This window comes from Lepidochelys olivacea (genome assembly GCF_965140295.1).
Source record: "Lepidochelys olivacea isolate rLepOli2 genome assembly, chromosome: 23".
Lineage (NCBI taxonomy): Eukaryota > Metazoa > Chordata > Testudines > Cheloniidae > Lepidochelys > Lepidochelys olivacea.
Genome location: NC_140433.1, coordinates 13,954,965 through 13,979,322, shown reverse-complemented (window position 1 = coordinate 13,979,322; position 24,358 = coordinate 13,954,965). Strand labels below are relative to the sequence as shown.

Sequence of the window (24,358 nt, the reverse complement as noted above, 5' to 3'; positions counted from 1 at the left end):
ACCTCTGGGGAAAGGCAGCTGGGAACAGCCACACATAACGCTGCCTGGGGATGGCTCGCCCGGCGCTGAGATGAAGCCACCAATGGGGTGGGGCAGATGGAGAACATCACACACAACACCTGACCCTATGAGTGCTGTGATCCCCGTCCATCCCCCTGGGGCTATGTCACATCTGGGGAAAGGCCTGGGAGCTGGCAGGTGGGGAGCTGTTCCTTGGGCAGGAAATAACTGTCCTGAGCCTTAAATCATCTGCCAGTGTCATTACATTATCCAGCCACATATTCCCCGTCCATATGCACCCATCCATCCCAGTACACACCTCTCCACCTGTCCATTCCCACCCCCCATCCATCGCTCCCAACATCCCCCCAGCATCTCCATACACACCCATCCATGCCTCCACTCCTCCACCCATCTCTCCATTCCTCCATCTGTCTGTCCCGCCCCACACACCTGCCTCCATCCATCACCCGTCTATCTATCTATCTATCTATCTATCTATCTATCTATCTATCTATCTATCTATCTATCTATCTATCTATCTATCTATCTATCCCCACCCACCCCCTCTATCTATCTATCTATCCCCATCCCCCCTCTATCTATCTATCCCCCCATCTATCTATCCCCATCCCCCCTCTATCTATCCCCCCATCTATCTATCCCCATCCCCCCTCTATCTATCTATCTATCCCCATCCCCCTCTATCTATCTATCTATCCCCCCATCTATCTATCCCCATCCCCCCTCTATCTATCTATCCCCCCATCTATCTATCCCCATCCCCCCTCTATCTATCTATCTATCCCCCCATCTATCTATCCCCATCCCCCCTCTATCTATCTATCCCCCCATCTATCTATCCCAATCCCCCCTCTATCTATCTATCTATCCCCCCATCTATCTATCCCCATCCCCCCTCTATCTATCTATCCCCCCATCTATCTATCCCCATCCCCCCTCTATCTATCTATCCCCCCATCTATCTATCCCCACCCACCCCCTCTATCTATCTATCTATCACCATCCCCCCTCTATCTATCTATCCCCCATCTATCTATCCCCATCCCCCCTCTATCTATCTATCCCCCCATCTATCTATCCCCATCCCCCCTCTATCTATCTATCCCCCATCTATCTATCCCAATCCCCCCTCTATCTATCTATCCCCCCATCTATCTATCCCAATCCCCCCTCTATCTATCTATCCCCCCATCTATCTATCCCAATCCCCCATCTATCTATCTATCTATCTATCTATCTATCTATCTATCTATCTATCTATCCCCATCCCCCCTCTATCTATCCCCCATCTATCTATCCCCATCCCCCCTCTATCTATCTATCCCCCCATCTATCTATCCCCATCCCCCCTCTATCTATCTATCCCCCCATCTATCTATCCCCATCCCCCTCTAGCTATCTATCCCCCCATCTATCTATCCCCATCCCCCCTCTATCTATCTATCTATCCCCCCATCTATCTATCCCCATCCCCCCTCTATCTATCTATCCCCCATCTATCTATCCCAATCCCCCCTCTATCTATCCCCCCATCTATCTATCCCCATCCCCCCTCTATCTATCTATCCCATCTATCTATCCCCATCCCCCCTCTATCTATCTATCTATCTCCCCATCTATCTATCCCCATCCCCCCTCCCCCCTCTATCTATCTATCCCCCCATCTATCTATCCCCATCCCCCCTCTATCTATCTATCTATCCCCCCATCTATCTATCCCCATCCCCCCTCTATCTATCCCCCCATCTATCTATCCCCATCCCCCCTCTATCTATCTATCTATCCCCATCCCCCCTCTATCTATCTATCTATCCCCCCATCTATCTATCCCCATCCCCCCTCTATCTATCTATCCCCCCATCTATCTATCCCCATCCCCCCTCTATCTATCTATCTATCCCCCCATCTATCTATCCCCATCCCCCCTCTATCTATCTATCCCCCCATCTATCTATCCCAATCCCCCCTCTATCTATCTATCCCCCCATCTATCTATCCCCATCCCCCCTCTATCTATCTATCCCCCCATCTATCTATCCCCATCCCCCCTCTATCTATCTATCCCCCCATCTATCTATCCCCATCCCCCCTCTATCTATCTATCTATCCCCCCATCTATCTATCCCCATCCCCCCTCTATCTATCTATCCCCCCATCTATCTATCCCCATCCCCCCTCTATCTATCTATCTATCCCCATCCCCCCTCTATCTATCTATCCCCCCCTCTATCTATCTATCTATCCCCATCCCCCCTCTATCTATCTATCTATCCCCCCATCTATCTATCCCCATCCCCCCTCTATCTATCTATCTATCCCCCATCTATCTATCCCCATCCCCCCTCTATCTATCCCCCCATCTATCTATCCCCATCCCCCCTCTATCTATCTATCCCCCCATCTATCTATCCCCATCCCCCCTCTATCTATCTATCTATCCCCATCCCCCCTCTATCTATCTATCTATCTATCCCCCCATCTATCTATCCCCATCCCCCCTCTATCTATCTATCTATCCCCCCATCTATCTATCCCCATCCCCCCTCTATCTATCTATCCCCCCATCTATCTATCCCCATCCCCCCTCTATCTATCCCCCCATCTATCTATCCCCATCCCCCCTCTATCTATCTATCCCCCCATCTATCTATCCCCATCCCCCCTCTATCTATCTATCCCCATCCCCCATCTATCTATCCCCATCCCCCCTCTATCTATCTATCCCCATCCCCCCTCTATCTATCTATCCCCCCCTCTATCTATCCCCATCCCCCCTCTATCTATCTATCCCCATCCCCCCTCTATCTATCTATCTATCCCCATCCCCCCATCTATCTATCCCCCCATCTATCTATCCCCATCCCCCCTCTATCTATCTATCCCCCCTCTATCTATCCCCATCCCCCCTCTATCTATCTATCCCCATCCCCCCTCTATCTATCCCCCCATCTATCTATCCCCATCCCCCCTCTATCTATCTATCCCCATATTCATCCATCCATGTACACCCATATGTATGTATCTAGCCCTACCTCTGTGTAAACTCGAAAGCTTGTCTCTGTCACCAACAGAGGTTGGTCCTACAAAAGACATTACCTGCCCCACCTTGTCTCTTTAATAAAAGACAGGTCAATCCAATTTTTATCAGCCATGTTGCTGTGTTTGAAGGGAGAAAGCCTATACTGATGAACTGGTTGGGTCAGCGTAATTACAGCCTCATCTTCTGTTGAAACTGTCATTCAAAACTGGGAAAAAACCCCAAACCCAAGTCACTTAAAACTTTCTTCCTTCAAAAACAAAGGATCAATTTTTTTTTTTGATATAAGCTTTGGAAGCCAACAAGTGCTACAAATTTCTGTATTAAAAAGGGTGTTTTATTTGATCTCCCCTTTTTTTTTTCTGGGAAAAATTCCAGCCAACTTTGCAGGTTTCCAACACCCGAGCAGCCAGGCACAATGCAAGAAGGCGCAAGAGTATGAATTGCTCGCAGGCAGGCGTGGGAAGCAATTGCCGGTTTATCTAATTCTATAGAGGGCTAGGATCAGCAAACTTGCGGCTGTGGCTTTCCAACTCCGGGATGTCTTCGAAGGAAGCCGGGGGCAGGATGAAGTGAAGGGAACATCTTAGATAAGGGTGCAAGAGAAACCGGCGTCGAGAGAAACACAAAGTCTCCAGTTACCTTCGGGACTAAATTGGTGCCCGCAAAGAAGATGCTGCATGAAAACTTTCGAATGGAAACAAACAGGTTTCAGGTCCTTCCAGATGGTTCCCTTGTCCTGTGATGAGCAAAACGTATTTGCGATGCAGTTTTTTAAATTGTTTGTTTCATTGAAAAAACTTTCATTTCAGTTAAAATAATGGGTGTCTGGGCAGCGCCTGGCATGATGAGGGGCCCTGATCTCGGTCGGGGTCTGGGCAGCTCCTGGCATGATGAGGGGCCCTGATTTCGGTCGGGGTCTGGGCAGCTCCTGGCATGATGAGGGGCCCTGATCTCGGTCGGGGTCTGGGCAGCTCCTGGCATGATGAGGGGCCCTGATTTCGGTCGGGGTCTGGGCAGCTCCTGGCATGATGAGGGGCCCTGATCTCGGTCGGGGTCTGGGCAGCTCCTGGCATGATGAGGGGCCCTGATCTCGGTCGGGGTCTGGGCAGCTCCTGGCATGATGAGGGGCCCTGATCTCGGTCGGGGTCTGGGCAGCTCCTGGCATGATGAGGGGCCCTGATTTCGGTCGGGGTCTGGGCAGCTCCTGGCATGATGAGGGGCCCTGATCTCGGTCGGGGTCTGGGCAGCTCCTGGCATGATGAGGGGCCCTGATCTCGGTCGGGGTCTGGGCAGCTCCTGGCATGATGAGGGGCCCTGATTTCGGTCGGGGTCTGGGCAGCTCCTGGCATGATGAGGGGCCCTGATCTCGGTCGGGGTCTGGGCAGCTCCTGGCATGATGAGGGGCCCTGATCTCGGTCGGGGTCTGGGCAGCCGCACATAACGCCACGCAGAGATGGCTCACCTGGTGCTGAGATGTAGCTGGTTCTGGGGTGGAGTGTGGTAATATGGTTGTTTCGTTTTTCAGAAAGAGGGTTTAATTAGGGCACAGTGCTGAATATGTCACAGAGGCCAGGACTTTGCCGTTTGTCTGAGACTTTCAAAGTTGAGTGAGGGGGTGCTGACCACCCTCAGCGGGGGCTGCGAGCAGGAGGCCACAGAGGACAAGGAGGAGACGGACACTCACAAATTATTTTAAAGAGGTATCATTGAATTTCATTCGTCACAGCACTTTTTTATCACAGGTCATGGAGCCATCCTGGTGAATTTAATACAAGTCACGGGGCTCGGGGCAAATAGCAGATGGTGACTTTCCCACTAAACCTGTGACTTTTCTTCCTAGAAGCCAAGGCCAGATGGGACCCTTGTGACCATGTAGTCTGACCTAGAAGTGACTAGTGCCGCAAAACAATTCCTAGAGCAGGTCGGGTAGAAAAACATCCCAGCTTGATTGAAAAATGGCCAGTGATGGAGAATCCACTGTCCCCCTCAGTAAACTGTCCCAATGACTCTTGCCGTTAGAAACGGACCCCTTATTCCCAGGCTGAATTTGTCTGGCTTCAACGTTCAGCCATTGGATCTGGTTCGACCGCCCAGTGCTGGACTGATGGGCCCCTTATTAAATATTTGTTCCCCTCCCTTAGTACTTCTAGCCTGGGATCAAGTCAGCCTTTAAACCAGGGGTGGCCCGCCTGAGCCAGAGAAGGAGCCAGAACTTACCGATGGACATTGCCAAAGAGCCACCGTATCACGTCAGCAGCCCCCCGTCAGCTCCCCCACCCCGTTCCCAGCGCGGCCTGCCCACCGCCAGCCCCGCCGATCAGCGCCTTCCCCTCCCTCCCCGCACCTCCCGATCAGCTGTTTCGTGGCGTGCAGGAGGCTCTGGGGAGGAGGGGGAGGAGCGAGGGCACGGCAGGCTCAGGCGAGGGGGCAGGAAGGGGTGGAGAGGGGGGCAGGGCCTGGGGCAGAGCCAGGGGTTGAGCAGTGAGCCCCCCCCGGCACACTGGAAAGTTGGCACCCGTAGCTCCAGGCCCGGAGTCGGTGCCTAGACAAGGAGCCGCACGTCAACGGCTGAAAAGCCGCACGTGGCCCCGGAGCTTCCCTGCTTTAAACCGTCTCTTCGTTAAACACACTAGCTGGAGCTCCGGCGTCTCTCGCTCTCAGGCAGGGTTTCTGACCCTTGAATCATCCTCCTGGCTCTTCTCTGACCCCCTCCCCGATTGCTCAATCTCCTTTTGCTTTTACTACATTTACCGGGGCCGCTCTGCGATTTGTGATTTTAAAAAACGTCAGGGCATATCAGCAGCCCCAGTTATAACGTTTCCCCCAAGGGCGCGGCTCCGAGAAACGCAGGGTGAACTCAGGGGCGGGAATTGCAGGACCACTTACCTACAGCGGCTTCACTGTCAGTTGCGGAGTAATTTTATTCCCTTCAATATTGCTGCACCTGATGTTATTGCAAGTATAACTGGTCCCATTACAGATGCTCCAGCTGCTGATGCTGCAAGATATCCAAGATATATTCCTCCAGATCCAGCTCCTATAAGTGTTAAACCTTTTAGTTTTCCTTTTGGTGTTTTTTTCAATCCATGGTGGGTCGGTTTCAGGGCTGCAATAAATAATAAGATTTGAATGAGGCCACATCGCAGATGGGCTTCTCAATTGTCAAGCCTCTGACATGAAGCAGAAAGGGACCTTGTTCTCTTCTCTTGGTCTCGTTGTTCAGCTCAATAGCCGGAGCTGCTGGCGTCTCTCGCCCTTAAACAGGTGTAGCTTCCTTGAGAAGCCGGCCTGAGGTGTCTTTAGGTGGGAAAGAGCCACACTGCAATGCTGCACAGGGAATGGGAGAGTTCGCCCAGCACTGAGATGCAACCAACTCTGGGGTTGGGCAGCTGGGGAACAGGTGCGCATAATACTGAAGGGGATGGGTCTCCTGGCACTGAGATGCAGCCACCTCTGGGGTGTAGCAGCTGGAGAACAGCCACATAGCAACACCATACAAAAGCTCTGACCACTAGACCCCACTGCCCTCCCAGAGCTCAGGGTAGAACCCAGGAGTCATAAGAACGGCCAGATTGGGTCAGTCCAGTGGTCTGTCTAGCCCAGTATCCTGTCTCCTGACAGTGGCCAATGCCAGGTGCCCCAGAGGGAATGAACAGCACAGGGCAATTATTGAGTGATCCATCCCCCTTTGTCCAGTCCCAGCTTCTCAGTCAAAGATTTAGGGACACCCAGGGCATGGGGTTGTGTCCCTGACCATCCCGGCTAATAGCCATTGATGGACTATCCTCCATGAACGTATCTAGTGCTTGTCTGGACCCAGTTACCTTTCCCATCCCTCTGATCCCAAGGAGAAATGTTTCTGAGGTTCAGAAAAACAAAGCTGACTTATTTCCCCTGATTTTCATGCTTCCTCTGAGCCTGGAAGCCGAAGTGCCAAACCACTGTGAGAAATCGCTTCTGGTGGTACGTGTGATTCGATCACTAATGGCACAAGCCAGCCCGTTCTCAGGAGCCTTTCAGCCTCCCTGGGTGGATCCAGCTCCACATTTGGGTGCATCGGGGAACCGGGGTTGGCAATTTGTTCCCTGGATCTGTTTGCCGTCGCTGCTGATTTGCAGAGCAGCCGACAGCCTCTTGCACCAAAGCAGGCTCGAGATGCAACCCACCCACCTCTTTCAAATCCAACACCCCCTTCCCCTCCTGTTCTCCTTCTTGGCTGCATTTACCGTCTGTTTCTCTGGCGAGTTCTTGAGCAAGTTCCCTTTGCGGTACCTTTTCCATCACTGTTGCAGCTGCCCTCAAGGCGTAAGTCCGGCCCAAATTCTGTATCAAAGCCTCGACAACCTCTTCCAGGCTGGCGTTCCTCTGGAACGTATTGGGTTTGTCGTAGTAATCAAGTTCACAGACAAGCTCATTCATGGGTGTCTTGCACAGCAAACGTTTGAACTTTTTAAATTGATCTGTGCTCAGTTTCTTGAGGCTAGTGGTGAGGATCTGTCGGACAGCAGTCCCCTTGGCGCCTGAAGCCATCTTACTGAGTAGCCTGGGGATACAGAGGACAGAGGGGATAAGGAACTGAGACTGCAAAAGAATAAATGGACACAAATCAGACGTCAAGAACTGTAGCATTCAAAAACCAGACGGAGAACACTTCAGTCTCCCTGAACACTCAATAACAGACTTAAAGTGGCCATTCTTCACCAAAAAAACTTCAAAAACAGACTCTAACGAGAAACTGCAGAACTGGAATTAATTTGCAAACTGGACACCATCAAATTAGGCCTCACTAAAGACTGGGAGTGGCTGGGTCATTACAAAAACTAATTTCCCCCGTTGATACTCTCACCTTCTTGTCAACTGTTTGAAATGGGCCACCTTGATTACATTGGCCTCATTAGCACTACAAAAGTGATTTTTCCTCCCTTGGTATTCACCCCTTCTTGTCAACTGTTGAGACTAGCCCACTTCCATCTTAATTGGATTGGCTCGTTAGCACTGACCCCCCCACTTGGTAAGGCAACTCCCGTCTTTTCATGGGCTGTGTATTTATACCTTCTTACTGTATTTTCCACTCCATGCATCTGATGAAGTGGGTTTTAGCCCACGAAAGCTTATGCCCAAATACATGTTAGTCTCTAAGGTGCCACAAGGACTCCTCGTTGTTTTTGCTGATACAGACTAACACGGCTACCCCTCCGAAACCTGAGACCTTTGGTGTCCGTCTTGACTTTACTGACATAAAATACAACTTTCTGCAGAGGAGCATGTCCAAAGGGGACGTTCCAACTGTCCTTTTTTAGCAGCAACCACCCAGGTGTTACATGGTCACAGCTGTTTCTAGGTCTGCTCGACACACAAAGTAATAACCCCGAGTTCTTCACTAGAGCTTTTCGCCAGGAGATCTCAAAGCGCTGTCCAAAGCAGGTCAGGCTCATCTGCTGCCCTTGTACAGTGACAAATAACAACAAGAAGGAGTCACGTTGTTCTTCTCCCCACCACTCGCTTGCTGAACAATTCGGACGAAGCCACCACTTCCCACGGGCGTGTGGACGGAGCATCTCAGATGCCAAATCCAACCGGCAAGGCAGCTGCAAAAATGCCAGGATCCCGGCGGGCTGCGCAGGTCCGAACCACAGGGCTGGGCCCATCATTCCCGGCCTCCTTGCTTTCCCCTGGCTCCACCCTTCCACATCAGCTTTCCTGCCCTCTGCCCCCCACATTCCCCTGCCCCCCACATTCCCCTGTACCCCTCAGTCTGCCTCCTGCCCCCACATTCCTCTGTACCACTCAGTCTGCATCTGCCCTTCCCCCCTTATTCTCCAGTAGCTACCTCCAGTGAGGGAGCGCTAGCCAGGGGAGCCATTTCAGATTGGGGGGGCAACTCCAACGGTGATTCCAGGGGCTACTCAGGCACCTGAACAATCGTGGTTTTTTGCAGCTATTATGGGTGGGGAGGGCAAAAAACTCACCCCCTCAATCTCCACCCATGTTGGGGCACAGGTGCCCCCCCCACTAAACGGCACCCCTGCTAGACCCCCAAATTTTCCTTGCTTCTCTTTCACCCTAGTGAACCACTGCATCACTCTGGTTAACCCCCTCCGGACCATGGTTCCCACCTGCCCTCCCTCAGCAACACCTCGCTCCGCTCAAAGCCTTGAAAACTGATGGATTTGGGGCAGTGGACTGACTTTCTGGGGCTAAAGTTTCCCTCTTCCAGGAGCCTGTGCCATGGCCCCTGTTCCCGCCTCTGCAGTCTCCTTACCTGTGCAGCACGGCACGCTGCTCAGTGAGTTCAAAAGAGCAGCTTCTTCTTTTATATTTAGTGAAACTAGCATGCAAAGGCGCTGTTTAAAAAGTTTTGCATTGTGCGTCGTGCTCTGCTCAAAAACAGGAAAGAGGCCGCGCTCAGTGCTATATATGTGCAGGAGTAGGACTGCCTCTCGCAGGGAGAATGATCTATGTTGACCTTTGTGTGTTTGCTTTGTCAGTAGGTTTCCGGTGCATAACTGTATCTGAGAAAGGCCAAGGACAGCCAAGCCCAGCCCGCAGATTTGTGAGGAACTGAATATAAACCAAGCTGGGTTTCTGGAAGGCAAAACCTAGGGCTCTGTAAGAAGTGTGTCAATTTCCTGGAAAGGTTCCTACATAACACACAGATTGTGGAGCCCTTCCCTGCATATTTCACCCGAGGAGATTTACGGGCCCTAAGTCTGACCCTGATGCCTTTGAGATCCCGACCCACCTGTATTGCTTTCGTTTCTCCACGTCTTATCCCGATTGCCAAGACATTGATCCTGCTGTAGCTTTAACCAAACAAACATTCAGCTGCTGTTAATGATTTAATGCTTACAATACCCCACAAATGTACCCAGTGATGTACAGAGACATGAGACAAGGATCTAGCCACATGGCCCTGACAATCTCACTTAGACAAACAAAACCAGGCAGCATTACTGACCAAACACAAGCTGGTGAGGGATACCGCCAGCATGGGAGAGGGGTGTCAGGAAAGAAGTGAGCGTTAAGAAGGGACTGGAAGAAGAACAAGGCAACTGAGCAGAGAAAATGTGGGAAACTCAGAAGACAGTCTGGGAGTAAGTGTGACACTGAAGAGACAAAGGAGCACTCGGGAGGGAGCCGCACAGGGAGTGATAAAACTTGCACTGGTTTAAAGAAATCACGGGGACACTTATTTTGGCTTGAAGGCAGCTGCCTTGGTTTAATTTAAGTCAAAGGAAAGGGGGAGATTTTACTTGCCTCTGAGAGTGGCCACTGGAATGGTCAGAGACCAGATGAGACAGACGTCTGGTCTGGCCTTTCTTATAATGCCCTGAGCCACAGCTCAGCTCAGTGGAGACGCCCCGACTTCAGTTTTCAAAGCGTGGCGGCATAGGGAGTGTTATACTTAGAAAATGAAAACCCGCAGGATCTTATTTAGGGGATAAGGCAATACGCCGTGTTTATTGTGAATACAGAAAGGATCATTTTTAAGCAATCAGTGATAGCTATAACATTCCATTCACTCACACATTCATTCACTCACACACACAAGTTCTGCAAGGTTGTTACAGTTACCAGCCTAGAAGTTGCTCATGACAAGTCACAGGCCAGGCAGCCTGAACACGAGGATGGAGCCAAGTCTTGTCAGATGCACATCCGATGCTCCTGGAGGTTGGCTGCAGAACCAGACTCAAAGTCCTTCATCTTTAGAGTCTGTCTTTACAGGAATCCATCTTCGTACAAGCCTACGAAGTTTGCTTTGTCATGCTACTCTCACGTTTGAAGTGATAATCAATCACGCAGATGGTACAACAGTGTCAATTTGTTGTTATCTGGTTCTTCAGACCCCCTGTCCTTGGGGCAGTTGGGGTGGATTCTGGTTTGCCCTCGGGGTTATCCAGTTATCTCACCCAACACATTCTTCGGCCCAACGATCCTGGAATTATAACTCTAAAGCTTTCCAACCTTTGATTACGCATTCAGACCAAACATATAGTCACGACCACACTCTATTTCACTTAACACGCTTCCGATCACATCTACCTTTTGTTATCTATCCATCCTTTACATAATCCTCTGTCATTGTTCAGGAAATGTTAGCACATGTGACTCCATTTTGGTTTGGGGCCCACCATTGTCTAAAAGCAAACACATCATGCACCAGGAGGCGTTTTCCTTAGACACTGCATTCCTGTGAAAATCCTCCCCCTTGTCTCCAGCCTGCCTTGACTCCCAGTATCTGTTCTTTGTCAGTCCGTAACTCCCTATCTTCTGGCCTTTGATGTGAGGCCTCCCATCCTGATAATAAAGGTTACTGATGCATGGCTTTAGGAGCATGCTGTGTAATTAACATACTGGTTTAGCACGAGGAATGCACCAAGCAGGGATAGGTGGTAAGACAAGGTTTTGTTTATTGGCTAAGGTTTCCGATGCACGAGGGCAACATGCTTTGCTAAAAAGTATATAACCTTTGTATAATCTGTATTCAGGGTCCCCCCCGGCTAACAGGGGGGCACCACTCTCGAGCGTAATAAACTTAGTGTCTTTTGGGAACTCTGCAGTTGTGGGCTTTGTTTATGTGCCTCAGCCTAGATTCGAACGAAACTGTTACGAATTATACCTGAGAGGACACGCACACAACTGCTGCGAATTACACCTGGTAGGACACGCACACCAATGCTGCGAATTACACCTGATAGGTCACGCACAGTTCGAATCTAGGCAAAAAAACAGATACCGGGAGTCAAGGCAGGCTGGAGACAAGGGGGAGGATTTTCACAGGAATGCAGTGTCTAAGGAACACGCCTCCTGGTGCATGATGTGTTTGCTTTTAGACAATGGTGGGCCCCAAACCAAAATGGAGTCACATGTGCTAACTTTTCCTTAACATCATAAATATAAAGGGAAGGGGAGCCACCTTTCTGTGCACAGGGCTATAAAATCCCTCCTGGCCAGAGGCAAAACCTTTCACCTGTAAAAGGTTAAGAAGCTCAGGTAACCTGGCTGGCACCTGACCAATGAGGGGACAAGATACTTTCAGATCTGGAGTGGGGCGGGGGCGCGAGGGAGAAACAAAGGGCTGGTCTGTCTGTGTGATGCTTTTGCCAGGAACAGATCAGGAATGCAGTCTCATAACTCCTTAAATTAGTAAGTAATCTAGCTAGAAATGCCTTAGATTTCCTTTTGTTTAATGGCTGGTAAAATAAGCTGTGCTGGAGGGAATGTGTAGTCCTGCTTTTGTGTCTTTTTGTAACTTAAGGTTTTGCCTAGAGGGATTCTCTACGTTTTGAATCTGACTGCCTGTAAGGTATTTACCATCCTGATTTTACAGAGGTGATTCTTTTACCTTTTCTTTAATTAAAATTCTTCTTTTAAGAACCTGATTGCTTTTTCATTGTTCTTAAGATCCAAGGGTTTGGGTCTTTGTTTACCTGTACAAATGGGTGAGGCTTCTTATCAAGCCTTCCCCAGGAAAGGGGGTGTAGGGCTTGCGGGGGGGGATATTTTGGGGGAAGACGTCTCCAAGTGGGCTCTTTCCCTGGTCTTTGTTTAAAATGCTTGGTGGTGGCAGCATAGGGTTCAAGGACAAGGCAAAGTTTGTACCTTGGGGAAGTTTTTAACCTAAGCTGGTAAGAATAAGCTTAGGGGGTCTTTCATGCGGGTCCCCACATCTGTACCCTAGAGTTCAGAGTGGGGAAGTGTTCAGGAAAAGTTAGCATATGTGACTCCATTTTGGTTTGGGGCCCACCATTGTCTAAAAGCCAGCACATCATGCACCAGGAGGAGTGTTCCTTCGATACTGCATTCCTGTGAAAACCCTCCCCCTTGTCTCCAGCTTATCTCGACTCCAGGTTTCTGTTCTTTGTCTGTTTCTAACTCCCTGCCTCCTGGCCTTGTGATGTGGGCCTCCCGTCCTGATAAGAACGGTTACTGCTGCATTGCTTTGGGACCATGTTGTGTAGTTGAAGTCATGGTTTAGCACGGGGAATATACCTAGCAGGGATGGGTGGTAGATAAGGAAAGGGTTTGTCTATTGGCTAAGGTGTCCAATGCACGAGGGCAACATGCTTTGCTAAGAGGTATATAATCTCTGGATAACCTGCATTCGGGGTCCTCTCCTGACTAGCAGGGGGGCACCACGCTCGAGCGTAATAAACTTAGTGTCTCTGGAAACTCTGCAGTTGTGGACTTTATTCGTGTGCCTCAGCCTAGACTCGAACTGCGCGTGACCTAAGAGGTATAATTCGCAACAGAAGGAACCTTGACACCTCCTATAATCATTGGAGTATGACAGGCTTCAATAAACTTGTTCATACCACTTGTTACGCATGAAAAGAAAACAAGCAGGATAAACTTGCAGGATGGGGGTGTAACGATGCTGGTTCTGGCGGGACCCAACTGAGAGTGCCAATTCAGGACAAATTGCTTCAAGCAGGGCAGTTACAGCCCACGGCTGGGGTTTTTCCACCTCTAAGGCACCAAACCAGCCAAACAGAGCAGACTTTGGTCTCACCCCGCTGGCTGACCACAAGTCACACAAGCAACTCCAGTTTCCCAGTATCCCCACCAGTGCCACTCGGTATGGGGACAGATGGTTATGAAAACCAAGACCCCAGGAAAAGAAAAAAGATTCCCTCGATCCCAAAGGACCAAGCCCCAGACCCAGGTCAATAGACAAATCAGATCGTACCCACAAATCACGCTGTTGCCAATCCTTTAGACTCTAAAATCTAAAGGTTTATTCATAAAAGGAAAGAAATACAGATGAGAGCTAGAATCGGTTCAATGGAATCAGTGACATACAGCGATGGCCAAGTTCTTGGTTCAGGCTTGCAGCAGCGATGGAATAAACGGCAGGTTCAAATCCAGTCTCTGGAGAACATCCCCAGCTGGGATGGGTCCTTCAGTCCTTGGGTCAAAGCTTCCGTTTGTAGCCAAGTCCCTCCCGAGGTCGGAAGCAGGACTGAAGACAAGATGGAGGAGCTGCAGCAGCTTTGTATAGTCTCTTGCCATGTGGTCTCTGCTTTCTGTGTCCCAAAGACCAGCTGCCCCTCACACGGCCTGGAAACACCTCAGCGTTCTGTCCATAGGTAGTTCCCTGCCTACCTGGCTGAGTCCCCAGGCGTGTCTGCCTTCTCTCAATGGGTCAATCGTATCGCTGATGGTCCTTAATGGGCCATCAAGCTGGCTAGGCAGAGCTGACACCAACTTGTCTGGGGTGTCACTCAGAAGCAGAGCATACGTTTGAACTACAGACAGTAGAGAGCCAATATTCATAACTTTGATTATAAAAATGATACACACATGTAGACAGCATAATCATAACCAGCAAACCATAACCTTGTGTTAGACACCTCATTTGACCCCCTTTATACAAGATTTGGTGCCACTCCAGGACTTTGGTTGCAACCATGTTCTATACAGTCCCAGTTCAAGTCAATAATGTCACGGGGGGTTAACAAATCTTGTTCCTGAGTTTAAGAAACCATTTGTAACAACAGCTGTAATCTTAGCACTTTAGGACAGACGTTTTGTCTCTCGGGATGTGCTGGTATAATTAACACCGACCTTGTAAACTGACAGGCATATTTCAATTAGCACAAACTCAGCAAGCTGAGAGGCATATTTCTCTCTAATGGTCGGGCCAGCTCCGGGGTCTGTTCTGGGCCATACTTTCTCACATCTTCCCGGAACATAAATGTTCTAATTATTACTTTAATCCAACAGGAGTTCCTGAGCAAAGGTCTCAGACCTGAGCAGAGAGGCTACCTTGATAACAACGACAATAAACACAATAGAAACAGAGAGAGAGAGAGCGAGGCCTCATTGCAAGTCAAAGGGAAGTTCACAGACCTCTATATTTGTCACACAAATATCCTAGTACTGCTGCTCCGACTGGTATAAGAAGACACATTTCTAATGGAACTATCGCCTCTGCTATCATTCCTAAATAGCCCAAGCCTAGCACAGCCGCAACCAGTCTTTCTTTTAGTTTTTGAGCTCCTCCTCCGTTGTCCCCTTGAGCTCCTCCTCCGTTGTCCCCTTGAGCTCCTCCTCCGTTGTCCCCTTGAACTCTTCCTCCGCTGTCCCCTTGAGCTCCTCCTCCGTTGTCCCCTTGAGCTCCTCCTCCGTTGTCCCCTTGAACTCTTCCTCCGCTGTCCCCTTGAGCTCCTCCTCTGCTGTCCCCTTGAGCTCTTCCTCCGCTGTCCCCTTGTGCTCCTCCTCTGTTGTCCCCTTGAGCTCCTCCTCCGTGGTCCCCTTCAGCTCCTCCTTTTTCCTCTGCCAAGCTTGTTTTCCAATCTTAAATAAATAAATAAATAAATGAAATAATTAATCTTAAATGATTTTAGTAATTAGTGTCCCAAAGATTAACCCAAGGGCTTGCTGGGCTGGTCACGTCGGGATCGTTCATCCAGCCGAGTCCATGAAGGTGGGGGGCGGCAGGTGTTGGGCCCGAGGTCTTTGGGGGTGGCAGCTACGGAGAGGAATAGGGGTTGGAAACAGCCAGCAGGAGTCTACGAGGTCACAGGACCTGAAAGCCCCCATCACTCAGCCTGAAGTCAAAGCGTTCCCGATGTCCATACATACCTGGCCAACTTGTGCCCCCAGTTGTTAGGTGGCTTCTGGGTTTGGGTCTGGCCTGGGACACAAGGACAGATCTGGGGCAGGGAAGGAAGTGCTAGTGGAGGCCCCAAAGAGGTGTGTCCACTGGCTTCTCAAAATCTCTGGTTAATGAGGTTCCTGGCCCTGTTTTGCTCCTCCCCTGCTCCATTCCCTTTACCTAACTCTTTCTTCATTAAGATGTCAGCGAGATCTTTCCTCGGTATGGCTTCCAGGACCTTCCTGGCTTTTTTCAGGGCCTGATTGCTTCCGAAGTGGCTCACCATCTTGTCAATGGTCTCTTTCCGGTCGGCTCCATCCAAAGAGGAAACCCTCATTTTCTTCTCATCAGCTTCATTCTTCAGATACCATTTGAAATTTTCAAAGTCTTTGTCACTCAGCTCTTCCAGGATTTCAATAAGTATGCATTTGACGTTGTTCAACATGGTGCAGAGATCATTAACTCCTGAGGAACGGAGAGGAAGAACATCAAGTGGAGGATAAAGTGGGAATGTCCCCAATCACATAAGATGAAACCCCTGGGCCCATCTAGCCCAGAATCCATCACACCCCCACCCCAGCTCAGACCTATGATGGCTTGATCCTGGTCTATAAGTATCCAGACAGGGAGGAGATTTTAGAGATACGGGATCTCTTTAATCTCACAGACAAAGGCAGAATGAGAACAACCGGCTTGGAAATGACACTAGCGTTGACCAAGATATGCTGGGCTATCGATCTAACCCCATCCACCCCCCTATCTATCTATCTATCTGTTGGGAACACTGGGGCATGGCCACTAGGTAACTCGAGGGGATGGAAGACCACGAGTGTCGATGAAGCCCCCTCGCACTAGGCCCCTGTGTCCTTGCCCCCCCCCCCGCCTGGAGGCATTCGCAGCAGCTCTGGGTACTAGGCCCAAGTGTCCTTGGCCCCCTCTCCCCCCCGCCTGGAGGCACTCACAGCAGCTCTGCGTACTAGGCCCAAGTGTCCTTGGCCCCCCTGCCTGGAGGCACTCACAGCAGTTATGCTGAGAATCTGCAACAGTATGTTGCAGAGTCAGACTGCCTGAAACTAAGCAAGGCCAAACAGGGGAGATATGGAAGAACAATGCTGAATAAAGCAGCTTTATGTAGAGTTTAACAAATGATACAGAGAATCAGGGAACTAGCTGGGAACTGGATTGGCTGGCTATATGGATACTTGGGGCAGCTTGCTATTGGATAAGTATGCTGGGAAAAAGGATGTATAAAAGCCTGTGTAACTTCTTGCTCTGTTGTGCAGGATTTGAGATTTTATTCTCCCTGTACCTTTTTGCAGCTACAAAAAAACTTTTCTGCTTCTCCACCCCGTTGTGATTATTGGGTGTAGCACACCGGGTAACGAACCACTCAAGCTGTTGTTCAGCCTCTTGGCACTGGGTGCCGGCAACAGCTTTTGGCGTCCCTGGGTGGGCGACGAGGCTGCAATTTAGCCTTGCCCGGACCCCTCCTGGAGGTCAAGGATTGCGGCGAGAACCGACGCCCAGCGCGCACCGGTGAGTTCATCGGGGGCCTCGGAGGAGACGCGATTTGATCGACCCCAGAGGGCACAACGGTGCAACGCACTCATATAGTGGAGAAGCTGTTGTGGACGGCGGTGAAGAACCGGTCCCTTAGACGTGGGGGAGGAGCAGCTGCAGGACGGCGGTGAAGAACCGGTCCCTTGGATAAGGTAGGAACCTTTTAAAATCCGGATTATATGCTCTGTTGGAACCTGGGGACGCCCAGAGTTACCCTGTAGGTATGGGACAGGGACAGAGCTCAGAGGTTAGGGCACGGTGTACGCCCCTAGAGTGCATTCTAGCAAACTGGAAGGTATTTGGTGCGGATCCGATGACTAAGAGCCAATTAAAACGATTCTGTACAGTTGACTGGCCTCAATATCAACTAGAGGACCAGGAGTGGTGGCCACCAGGAGGGTCAATTAATTACAACACGATCCTCCAATTAGTTTTGTTTTGTCAGTGAATGGGTAAATGGAATGAACATATGTATGCGCATTTGTTTCTGACTTTATGTACTTGACCAGATATTTTACAGCACTGTAATCTGACTCCGACTGGTTCGGTAGCAGCTAATGTTAGTCCCCAGACCCCAACCCCCACTGTAATGGCAGAGCCGGTGTCCCCTTCGGCCCCCACACTCCCACCTTATAAGGGTAGGATGCCTCGGGTTACAGAGATTGCCCCCTCGGTGGTACTCTATCCTTTGCTTACCGAGACGGTTGTGGCCTGCCCAGGGACAGACGGACGTCAGGCTACCACTATGCACGTTTAAACCCATGTGCCATTCAATCCAATAGACTTAGCAGCTTTTAAAACACAGGCTGGGGAATTCTCAACAAACCCAAGCAGGTTTATTTCAGTCTTTAAGGGGTGCCTCAGTAGTCACAAGCCGATTGAGACGACTGTAATATCCTCCTGAGAACCCTGTGGTCTGAGGTGGAGAGGGATCAGGTTACAGCTAAGGCAAGGGGAGCGTCAGCGTTCAAGCGAAAAAAAAGAAAGGAATCTATCTGTCAAGTTCCTCTCCAAATAATTGTGAGCGGCTCAGGGCATTTCTGGGTATGGGAGGCTTTTGCAGGATATGGATCCCAGAGTTTGGACTGTGGGCTAAACCCCTGTACGACTGTGTAAAAGAAGCAGATCATGGCCCCTTCTATTGGACCCCAGAGGCTGACAGGGCATTTAAAATCCTGAAAAGAAAATTAATGGAAGCCCCGGCTCTGGGCCTGCCAGATCTCTCTAAGCCGTTTCAGTTGTATGTACATGAACGAAGGGGGGTGGTCCTAGGAGTGCTCACACAGCTGTTAGGAGCATGGAAGCGTCCTGTGGCTTATTTTTCTAAGCAACTGGATCAGGTTGCAAAGGGTTGGCCGGCATGTTTACGGGCGGTCGCAGCTACTGCCCGAGTGCTTGAGGAAGCCGAGAAGCTAACATTGGGAGGGGTTATGCAAATCTATACTCCCCATATGGTCCGAGCCTTACTGGCTGCAAAGGGAGGGCTTTGGCTCACCCAGGCTCGGATTGCTCAGTACCAGGCTAAGCTGTTAGAGAACTCTGAAGTCACCCTACAGCCTTGCCCCTCCCTTAACCCAGCCACTCTCTTGCCAGAAACAGAGGAACAGAAACATGACTGTTCAGAGATCATAGACGCCCAGTACTCCAGCCGTCCGGATTTAAAGGATGCACCCCTCCCAAATGCAGATTATGAGTGGTACACGGATGGTAGCAGTACTGTAATAGATGGGCAGAGGAGGGCGGGTTATGCTGTTGTGACGCTCCATGACACTGTGGAAGCTGAAGGTTTGCCTGCGGGGACCTCTGCCCAGCTTGCCGAACTAATAGCCCTGACCCGTGCACTTGAACTGTCAAAAGGAAAGCGGGTCAACATTTTTACTGATTCAAAGTATGCTTTTGGGGTGCTGCGTGCTCATGCTGGCAGGGAAGCACTTATCCAGCTAATGGGAAAATACTTTATCACTTCCGGACTCCGACCCCTGGCTGCCCAGGTACAGGCGGACTGCTTAGTCTGCCAAAAGAATAACCCCCGACCGGGACATCCTGTGCCACCAGTTGCCCTGGAACCCACTCCGGGCCCCGGACAAGTGTGGCAAATAGACTTTACTGAGTTTCCCCGGACCCAAGGGTTCAAATATCTCCTTGTCATAGTGGATCGGTTCAGCGGATGGCCAGAAGCCTTCCCATGCCGTAACTGCACTGCCAGGACAGTGGCCCTCAAGTTTGTTAAGGAGATCGTTCCTCGCTTTGGACTCCCCCTGTGGATGGAATCTGACAATGGGACACACTTCACATCAAAAATCATTCAAAGCATCTCACATGCCTTACAGATCCCCTGGAAACTCCATACGCCCTGGAGACCGCAAGCCAGTGGGGTCGTGGAGCGGACCAATCAGACCCTTAAACGGCATCTCTCAAAAGTGTGCCAAGAAGCCTCACTGCGATGGCCTGATGCTTTGCCCCTCGTCCTACTCCGTATCCGCGTTCTCCCAAAGGGTAGATTAGGGCTCAGTCCCTTTGAAATTATGTTTGGAAGGGCATGGCCCATGAATGGCACCCCGGTTCTGTCAGGGGAATGGGAGTTGGGTAATGTTTTTTTGTCACAGTATATGTGTTCCCTGTCTGCTGTTCTCTTGTCTCCTCACAGGTATACCAAGGATTCCCAGCCTCTCCCCTTGGACTCTCCCGTTCACTCCTTACAGCCCGGTGACTCCGTGCTTGTTCGCACCTGGAAAGACGAGCCTCTCCAGGAAAAGTGGAAAGGACCCTATACCGTCCTGCTGATCTCCCATACAGCGGCAAAGATCGAGGGACACAAGAACTGGATCCATCACTCTCGTCTGAAGGCAGTAACCGCCCCCTCGTCAGCAGGACAGTGGACCATCCAACCTGCTGACTCTTCATCTCGTGACGATCTCGGGCTAAAGCTACTGTTTAAAAGACACAAATAGCGGGCACCTTAATGCTAAAATGGGCCCACCCAGGTACTGGAGACCCTGGGTTGGGAAGACTCTGGTAATAATTAATTGGGTAACATTGTTATTCTCTGTATTGGTATTTCCAAACTGTGCATATCGGGAGCATAACTCCTTTGTTTTGCTTGCGCACCATGTTGCTAATTTAACAAACCAGACTGATTGCTAGGTATGGGCTCCGACTCCACTGTCCCCCAAAACGGGAATGCCCCTTGACATGCTGCCCTTGACCCTAGCAGAATTAGCCACCACCAAAGAGCAGGAAAGGACGGACTCACCGTTCTGGAACAAGATCTCTTTACAGCAAGTCACCTATCAGGACCAGGAGTATTCAGTTGCAGTACTCACTGAGGGAGTGTTATGTTTTACCCGAAACCAATCTGATCCCTATGGGCGTCCTGTGGGAAAGAGCTCCTGTGTTATTACACAGTGGGCTGATGGGTATTGGATAAAGACCAACAGGGGAGGCCAACGGTGTGGGTGTAATGGTTCCTCCCCTTTTAGGGAAACACAAATAATCTTACCACAAAAAAGGGGTTTGGAAATGTAACTTGCCGTCCAGTTAATATCTCCAATGTAGCAAGCCAATGGTGGGTTTGTAGTGGTCCCTATGGCGAGTGTAATTTGAACGGCACAATTAGAAACGCCCCCACTTGTACCCAGTCAGGAGGATGGGATGCCCCCCTAGGGGCATATGCATTGTTAAAAAAAGCAGCCAAAGCAGCCTTAAATATCCCAGAAATCCCCTTAAGAAACAGTCCTTACTGGGCCCTACAGAGTCACTATTTTGTATGTGGCCGAAAGGCTTACAAGGTGCTGCCAGCCAACTGGACAGGTAGCTGTTATATAGCTCATGGAGTTCCTCATCTTTCCATAACTGCCACACTGCCCAAAGGAAAGGTTAGAAATGCCCGAGACACCTCTGTTGAGTCACGAGAAAAGACCCTGCGGCGACTGACTACGGCATTAGAGGGCAAGATGAAGAATCCCCTCACAACCGAGAAGCTGGTCGGGTGCTCTGTACTGGGAATAGCGCCACTGTTTACCGGGCCAGCCCTGGCAGGCAAAGGCCGCTATACTGTAAGGCTGCAGATGGTACTTGAGAAAGTGGCCTTAAAGTTAAAAAACTCGGTTAGTAATTTAGGGTCAGCAGTAAAAACATTAAATAAAGAGGTGCAGCAGCTCAGGACGTTTTCCCTCCAAAACAGGCTGGCTTTGGACTATCTCTTGGCATCCCAAGGAGGGGTTTGTGCCCTCGTCGGGCCCCGATGTTGCGTATATGTCAATGATAGCAGTTATGAGATCTATGACAAGGTGGTACAGGCTGAGGCCCAGGCCCGAGCCGGAGCACAGGTTGCCTGTACTGCCCCAGAGAACGATTGGTTGCAAACCTTGTTTTCAGGCTGGGGTTTGTCGTCTTGGCTTGGTGGTTTATTTAGCCTGCTATTGAAATTTCTCTTTCCTGTACTGCTTGTATTACTGGTATTATGCTGTGCAGTATCATGTGTCAGGGCCCTTTTGCAGACGTTAATAAGTCCTTCTCTTCAGGGCTATCACAAAGTGCTTATGCAAAGTCATATTGTAAAAAATAAGTAGCCCAAGTGAGAAAACTCAGAGCCAAGGCTGTTGAGTGTTCTCAAAGGGGGGAGTTGTTGGGGACACTGGGGCATGGCCACTAGGTAACTCGAGGGGATGGAAGACCACGAGTGTCGATGAAGCCCCCTTGCACTAGGCCCCTGTGTCCTTGCCCCCCCCTCCTGCCTGGAGGCATTCGCAGCAGCTCTGCGTACTAGGCCCAAGTGTCCTTGGCCCCCCCCGCCTGGAGGCACTCGCAGCAGTTATGCTGAGAATCTGCAACAGTATGTTGCAGAGTCAGACTGCCTGAAACTAAGCAAGGCCAAACAGGGGAGATATGGAAGACCAATGCTGAATAAAGCAGCTTTATGTATAGTTTAACAAATGATACAGAGAATCAGGGAACTAGCTGGGAACTGGATTGGCTGGCTACATGGATACTTGGGGCAGCTTGCTATTGGATAAGTATGCTGGGAAAAAGGATGTATAAAAGCCTGTGTAACTTCCTGCTCTGGTTGCAGGATTTGAGATTTTATTCTCCCTGTACCTTTTTGCAGCTGCAAATAAACTTTTCTGCTTCTCCACCCCGTTGTGATTATTGGGTGTAGCACACCGGGTAACGAACCACTCAAGCTGTTGTTCAGCCTCTCGGCACTGGGTGCCGGCAACATATCTATCTATCTATCTATCTATCTATCTATCTATCCCCAGCCACCTCCTCTATCCCCCCAAATACACACTGACCCCCTTCCTGCTTCACAGAGCACCCCAAAAATCTGGCAACCCCGCCACCTCGGACCTGCTCTAAACCACGTCCAGCTGGCTCCTGTCTCAAGACCACACGACGCTCCCAGCCGTACCACTGGCAGTCCCGGGGCAGCCACCTAGGCTGACGACCCCCATCCAGGCGTTCCCCAAGGCCAGCGTTCTGCCCCTGTGCGCCACCGTCCCCCTGTCCTATTGCCAGGGATGAGCATACAAAATCCTAACAACCGGTCCCCTCCGCACCCCACGAGGGGGTCGTTGCCCCCCCCCGACCCTTGCCCCATCCACCCCCTCCCCTGGACCCTTGCTGCCCCCAGAACCGAGCAGGAGGGTCTGATGGGCCACCGTAGTGGGTGCCCATCCCACCCCTAAGAGCCAGAGGCACCTGCCGGGGGGCGAGGTGGGGAGTCCCGGGGGTGCTTACCTGGGGCAGCTCCCAGGAAGCATCTGGCAGGTCCCTCTGGCTCCTAGGGGCGGGGGAGCGTAGCTGGGGGGGAGCAGGGGGAGCGGCCGCTCCCCGCACTGATCACATCAAAAAACGACCTGGGTGCTCCGGGGCGCGGCGGTGGGTTCAGGAAGAAGGCAGAGGCCCCTCAGGGCGGTGGGTTCAGGGGAGGAGGCGGGGGGGCGGAGAAGCAGGGCGGGGCGGTGGGTTCAGGGGAGCTGCCGGTGGGGGCTCTGCACCCACCAAATTGTCCCCGTGGCTGGAGCACCCGTGGAGTCGGCGCCTAAGGCCCCACGCTTAGCCCCATGTTGCATTTCGAAGCCCTTTTCGAGCCGGTTCTCCCCACGGAACAGCCGGTTCTAAAAGGGCTTCGAAATTGAACCACCGGCTCCAGCGAACCGGCTCCAGCTCCCCCCCGCCTATTGCCCTGCGAGCGTTTTACCGTCCCGTCGAGGAGCGAGTCGGTGGCGGGACCTTTCCGATGTGCTGGAGGCCCCGGGGGGACGTCTGTCGAGGGATTCACAGTGGGAAATCCGTCAGGTCTTGTGTTAGGAATTAAATGGCTTTGTGGACCCTTCTGGGATGCATCAGGCGGCTGAAGGGATGACGCAGAATGAAACAGAAACCGCTGCAAAGGCTCAGCCTCTCCCTGACTTCCTGAGGGGTGTGGGGCAGGGCAGATGCACCTGCTGATTTCCTGCAAAAGGCCCCTCCAGGATGTGGGGCTGCAGCAAAGCGGGGGGACTTTGGCCTTTGGTCACAGGTCCCCTGCCTGCTGCAACAGGACTGTCGGTTACAGTCCTGGGGACAGCCGGGAGGGAGCTAGACAGTCAGACATAGAGGGAGCTGACAGACGCACAGCTAGGGGCTGTCCTCACTTGATTGATCTAGGTCAGGGGTGGGCAAACTTTTTGGCCCGAGGGCCACATCTGGGTGGGGAAATTGCATGCAGGGCAATGAATGTAGGGCTGGGGCAGGGGGTTGGGGTGCGGGAGTGCAGGGAGTGGGAGGGGGTGCAGTGTGCAGGAAGGGGCTCAGGGCAAGGGCTTGGGGTGCAGGAGGGGTGCAACAGGGGGTGTCACGGAGTGTGGGGGAGTCAGGGCCCTGCACCCCCCACTTCCTGCTATTCACCGTGACTCACAGCCAGCCAGTAAAACAGAAGGTTTATTAGCCGACAGAAACATGGTCTAAACCAGAGCAGGTGCAGAGAACAGGCCCCCTCAGTCAGATGCATCTTGCGGGACAGGGAGCCCAGACCCCGGTGCTGGGCCTCCCTCCGTTTCCCCAGCCAGCTCCAAACTGAAACCCCCTCCAGCCATCTCCCCCAGCCACACCCTCCGGCTCCTCAGCTGGCCCCAGCCCCCTCCTGGCTC

At 51.3% G+C, this 24,358-nt stretch overlaps 1 protein-coding gene and 2 long non-coding RNA genes across 4 annotated transcripts; 1 reads left to right on the top strand and 2 right to left on the bottom strand.

Moving 5' to 3' along the window:
* Nucleotides 1-3,376: 3,376 nt before the first annotated feature.
* LOC311511807 lies at nucleotides 3,377-9,483 on the bottom strand. Its single transcript, XR_014709344.1, has 4 exons — nucleotides 9,327-9,483; nucleotides 7,291-7,607; nucleotides 5,951-6,170; nucleotides 3,377-3,800 (listed from the first exon to the last, which is right to left on the bottom strand). It is a non-coding gene; the product is annotated as an uncharacterized lncRNA (long non-coding RNA).
* A 4,326-nt stretch (nucleotides 9,484-13,809) lies between these two features.
* LOC311511805 (uncharacterized protein) lies at nucleotides 13,810-23,703 on the bottom strand. 2 transcript variants are annotated; one of them, XM_084612672.1, is made up of 3 exons: nucleotides 23,428-23,703; nucleotides 15,949-16,130; nucleotides 13,810-15,364 (listed from the first exon to the last, which is right to left on the bottom strand). In XM_084612672.1, exons 2-3 carry the CDS (start codon nucleotides 16,108-16,110, stop codon nucleotides 15,053-15,055), a joined length of 474 nt encoding a protein of 157 aa, XP_084468798.1. In that variant the 5' UTR covers nucleotides 16,111-16,130; nucleotides 23,428-23,703; the 3' UTR covers nucleotides 13,810-15,052. The 2 variants fall into 2 exon arrangements, 1 of the variants encoding a protein (XP_084468798.1); XR_014709343.1 differs by lacking the exon at nucleotides 23,428-23,703 and having other exon boundaries at nucleotides 15,272-15,364; nucleotides 15,846-16,041.
* On the top strand, nucleotides 17,246-22,359 carry LOC311511808. Its single transcript, XR_014709345.1, has 2 exons — nucleotides 17,246-17,377; nucleotides 19,873-22,359. It is a non-coding gene; the product is annotated as an uncharacterized lncRNA (long non-coding RNA).
* Nucleotides 23,704-24,358: the final 655 nt, after the last annotated feature.

Bases quoted from the DNA above. Each gene is read 5' to 3' on its own strand.
- LOC311511805 (XM_084612672.1), bottom strand. From the start codon at position 16,110: ATGTTGAACAACGTCAAATGCATACTTATTGAAATCCTGGAAGAGCTG. The intron at 15,365-15,948 runs GTGAGCCACTTC...TATTTATTTAAG, and splicing joins AAGAGACCATTGACAAGATG to ATTGGAAAACAAGCTTGGCA.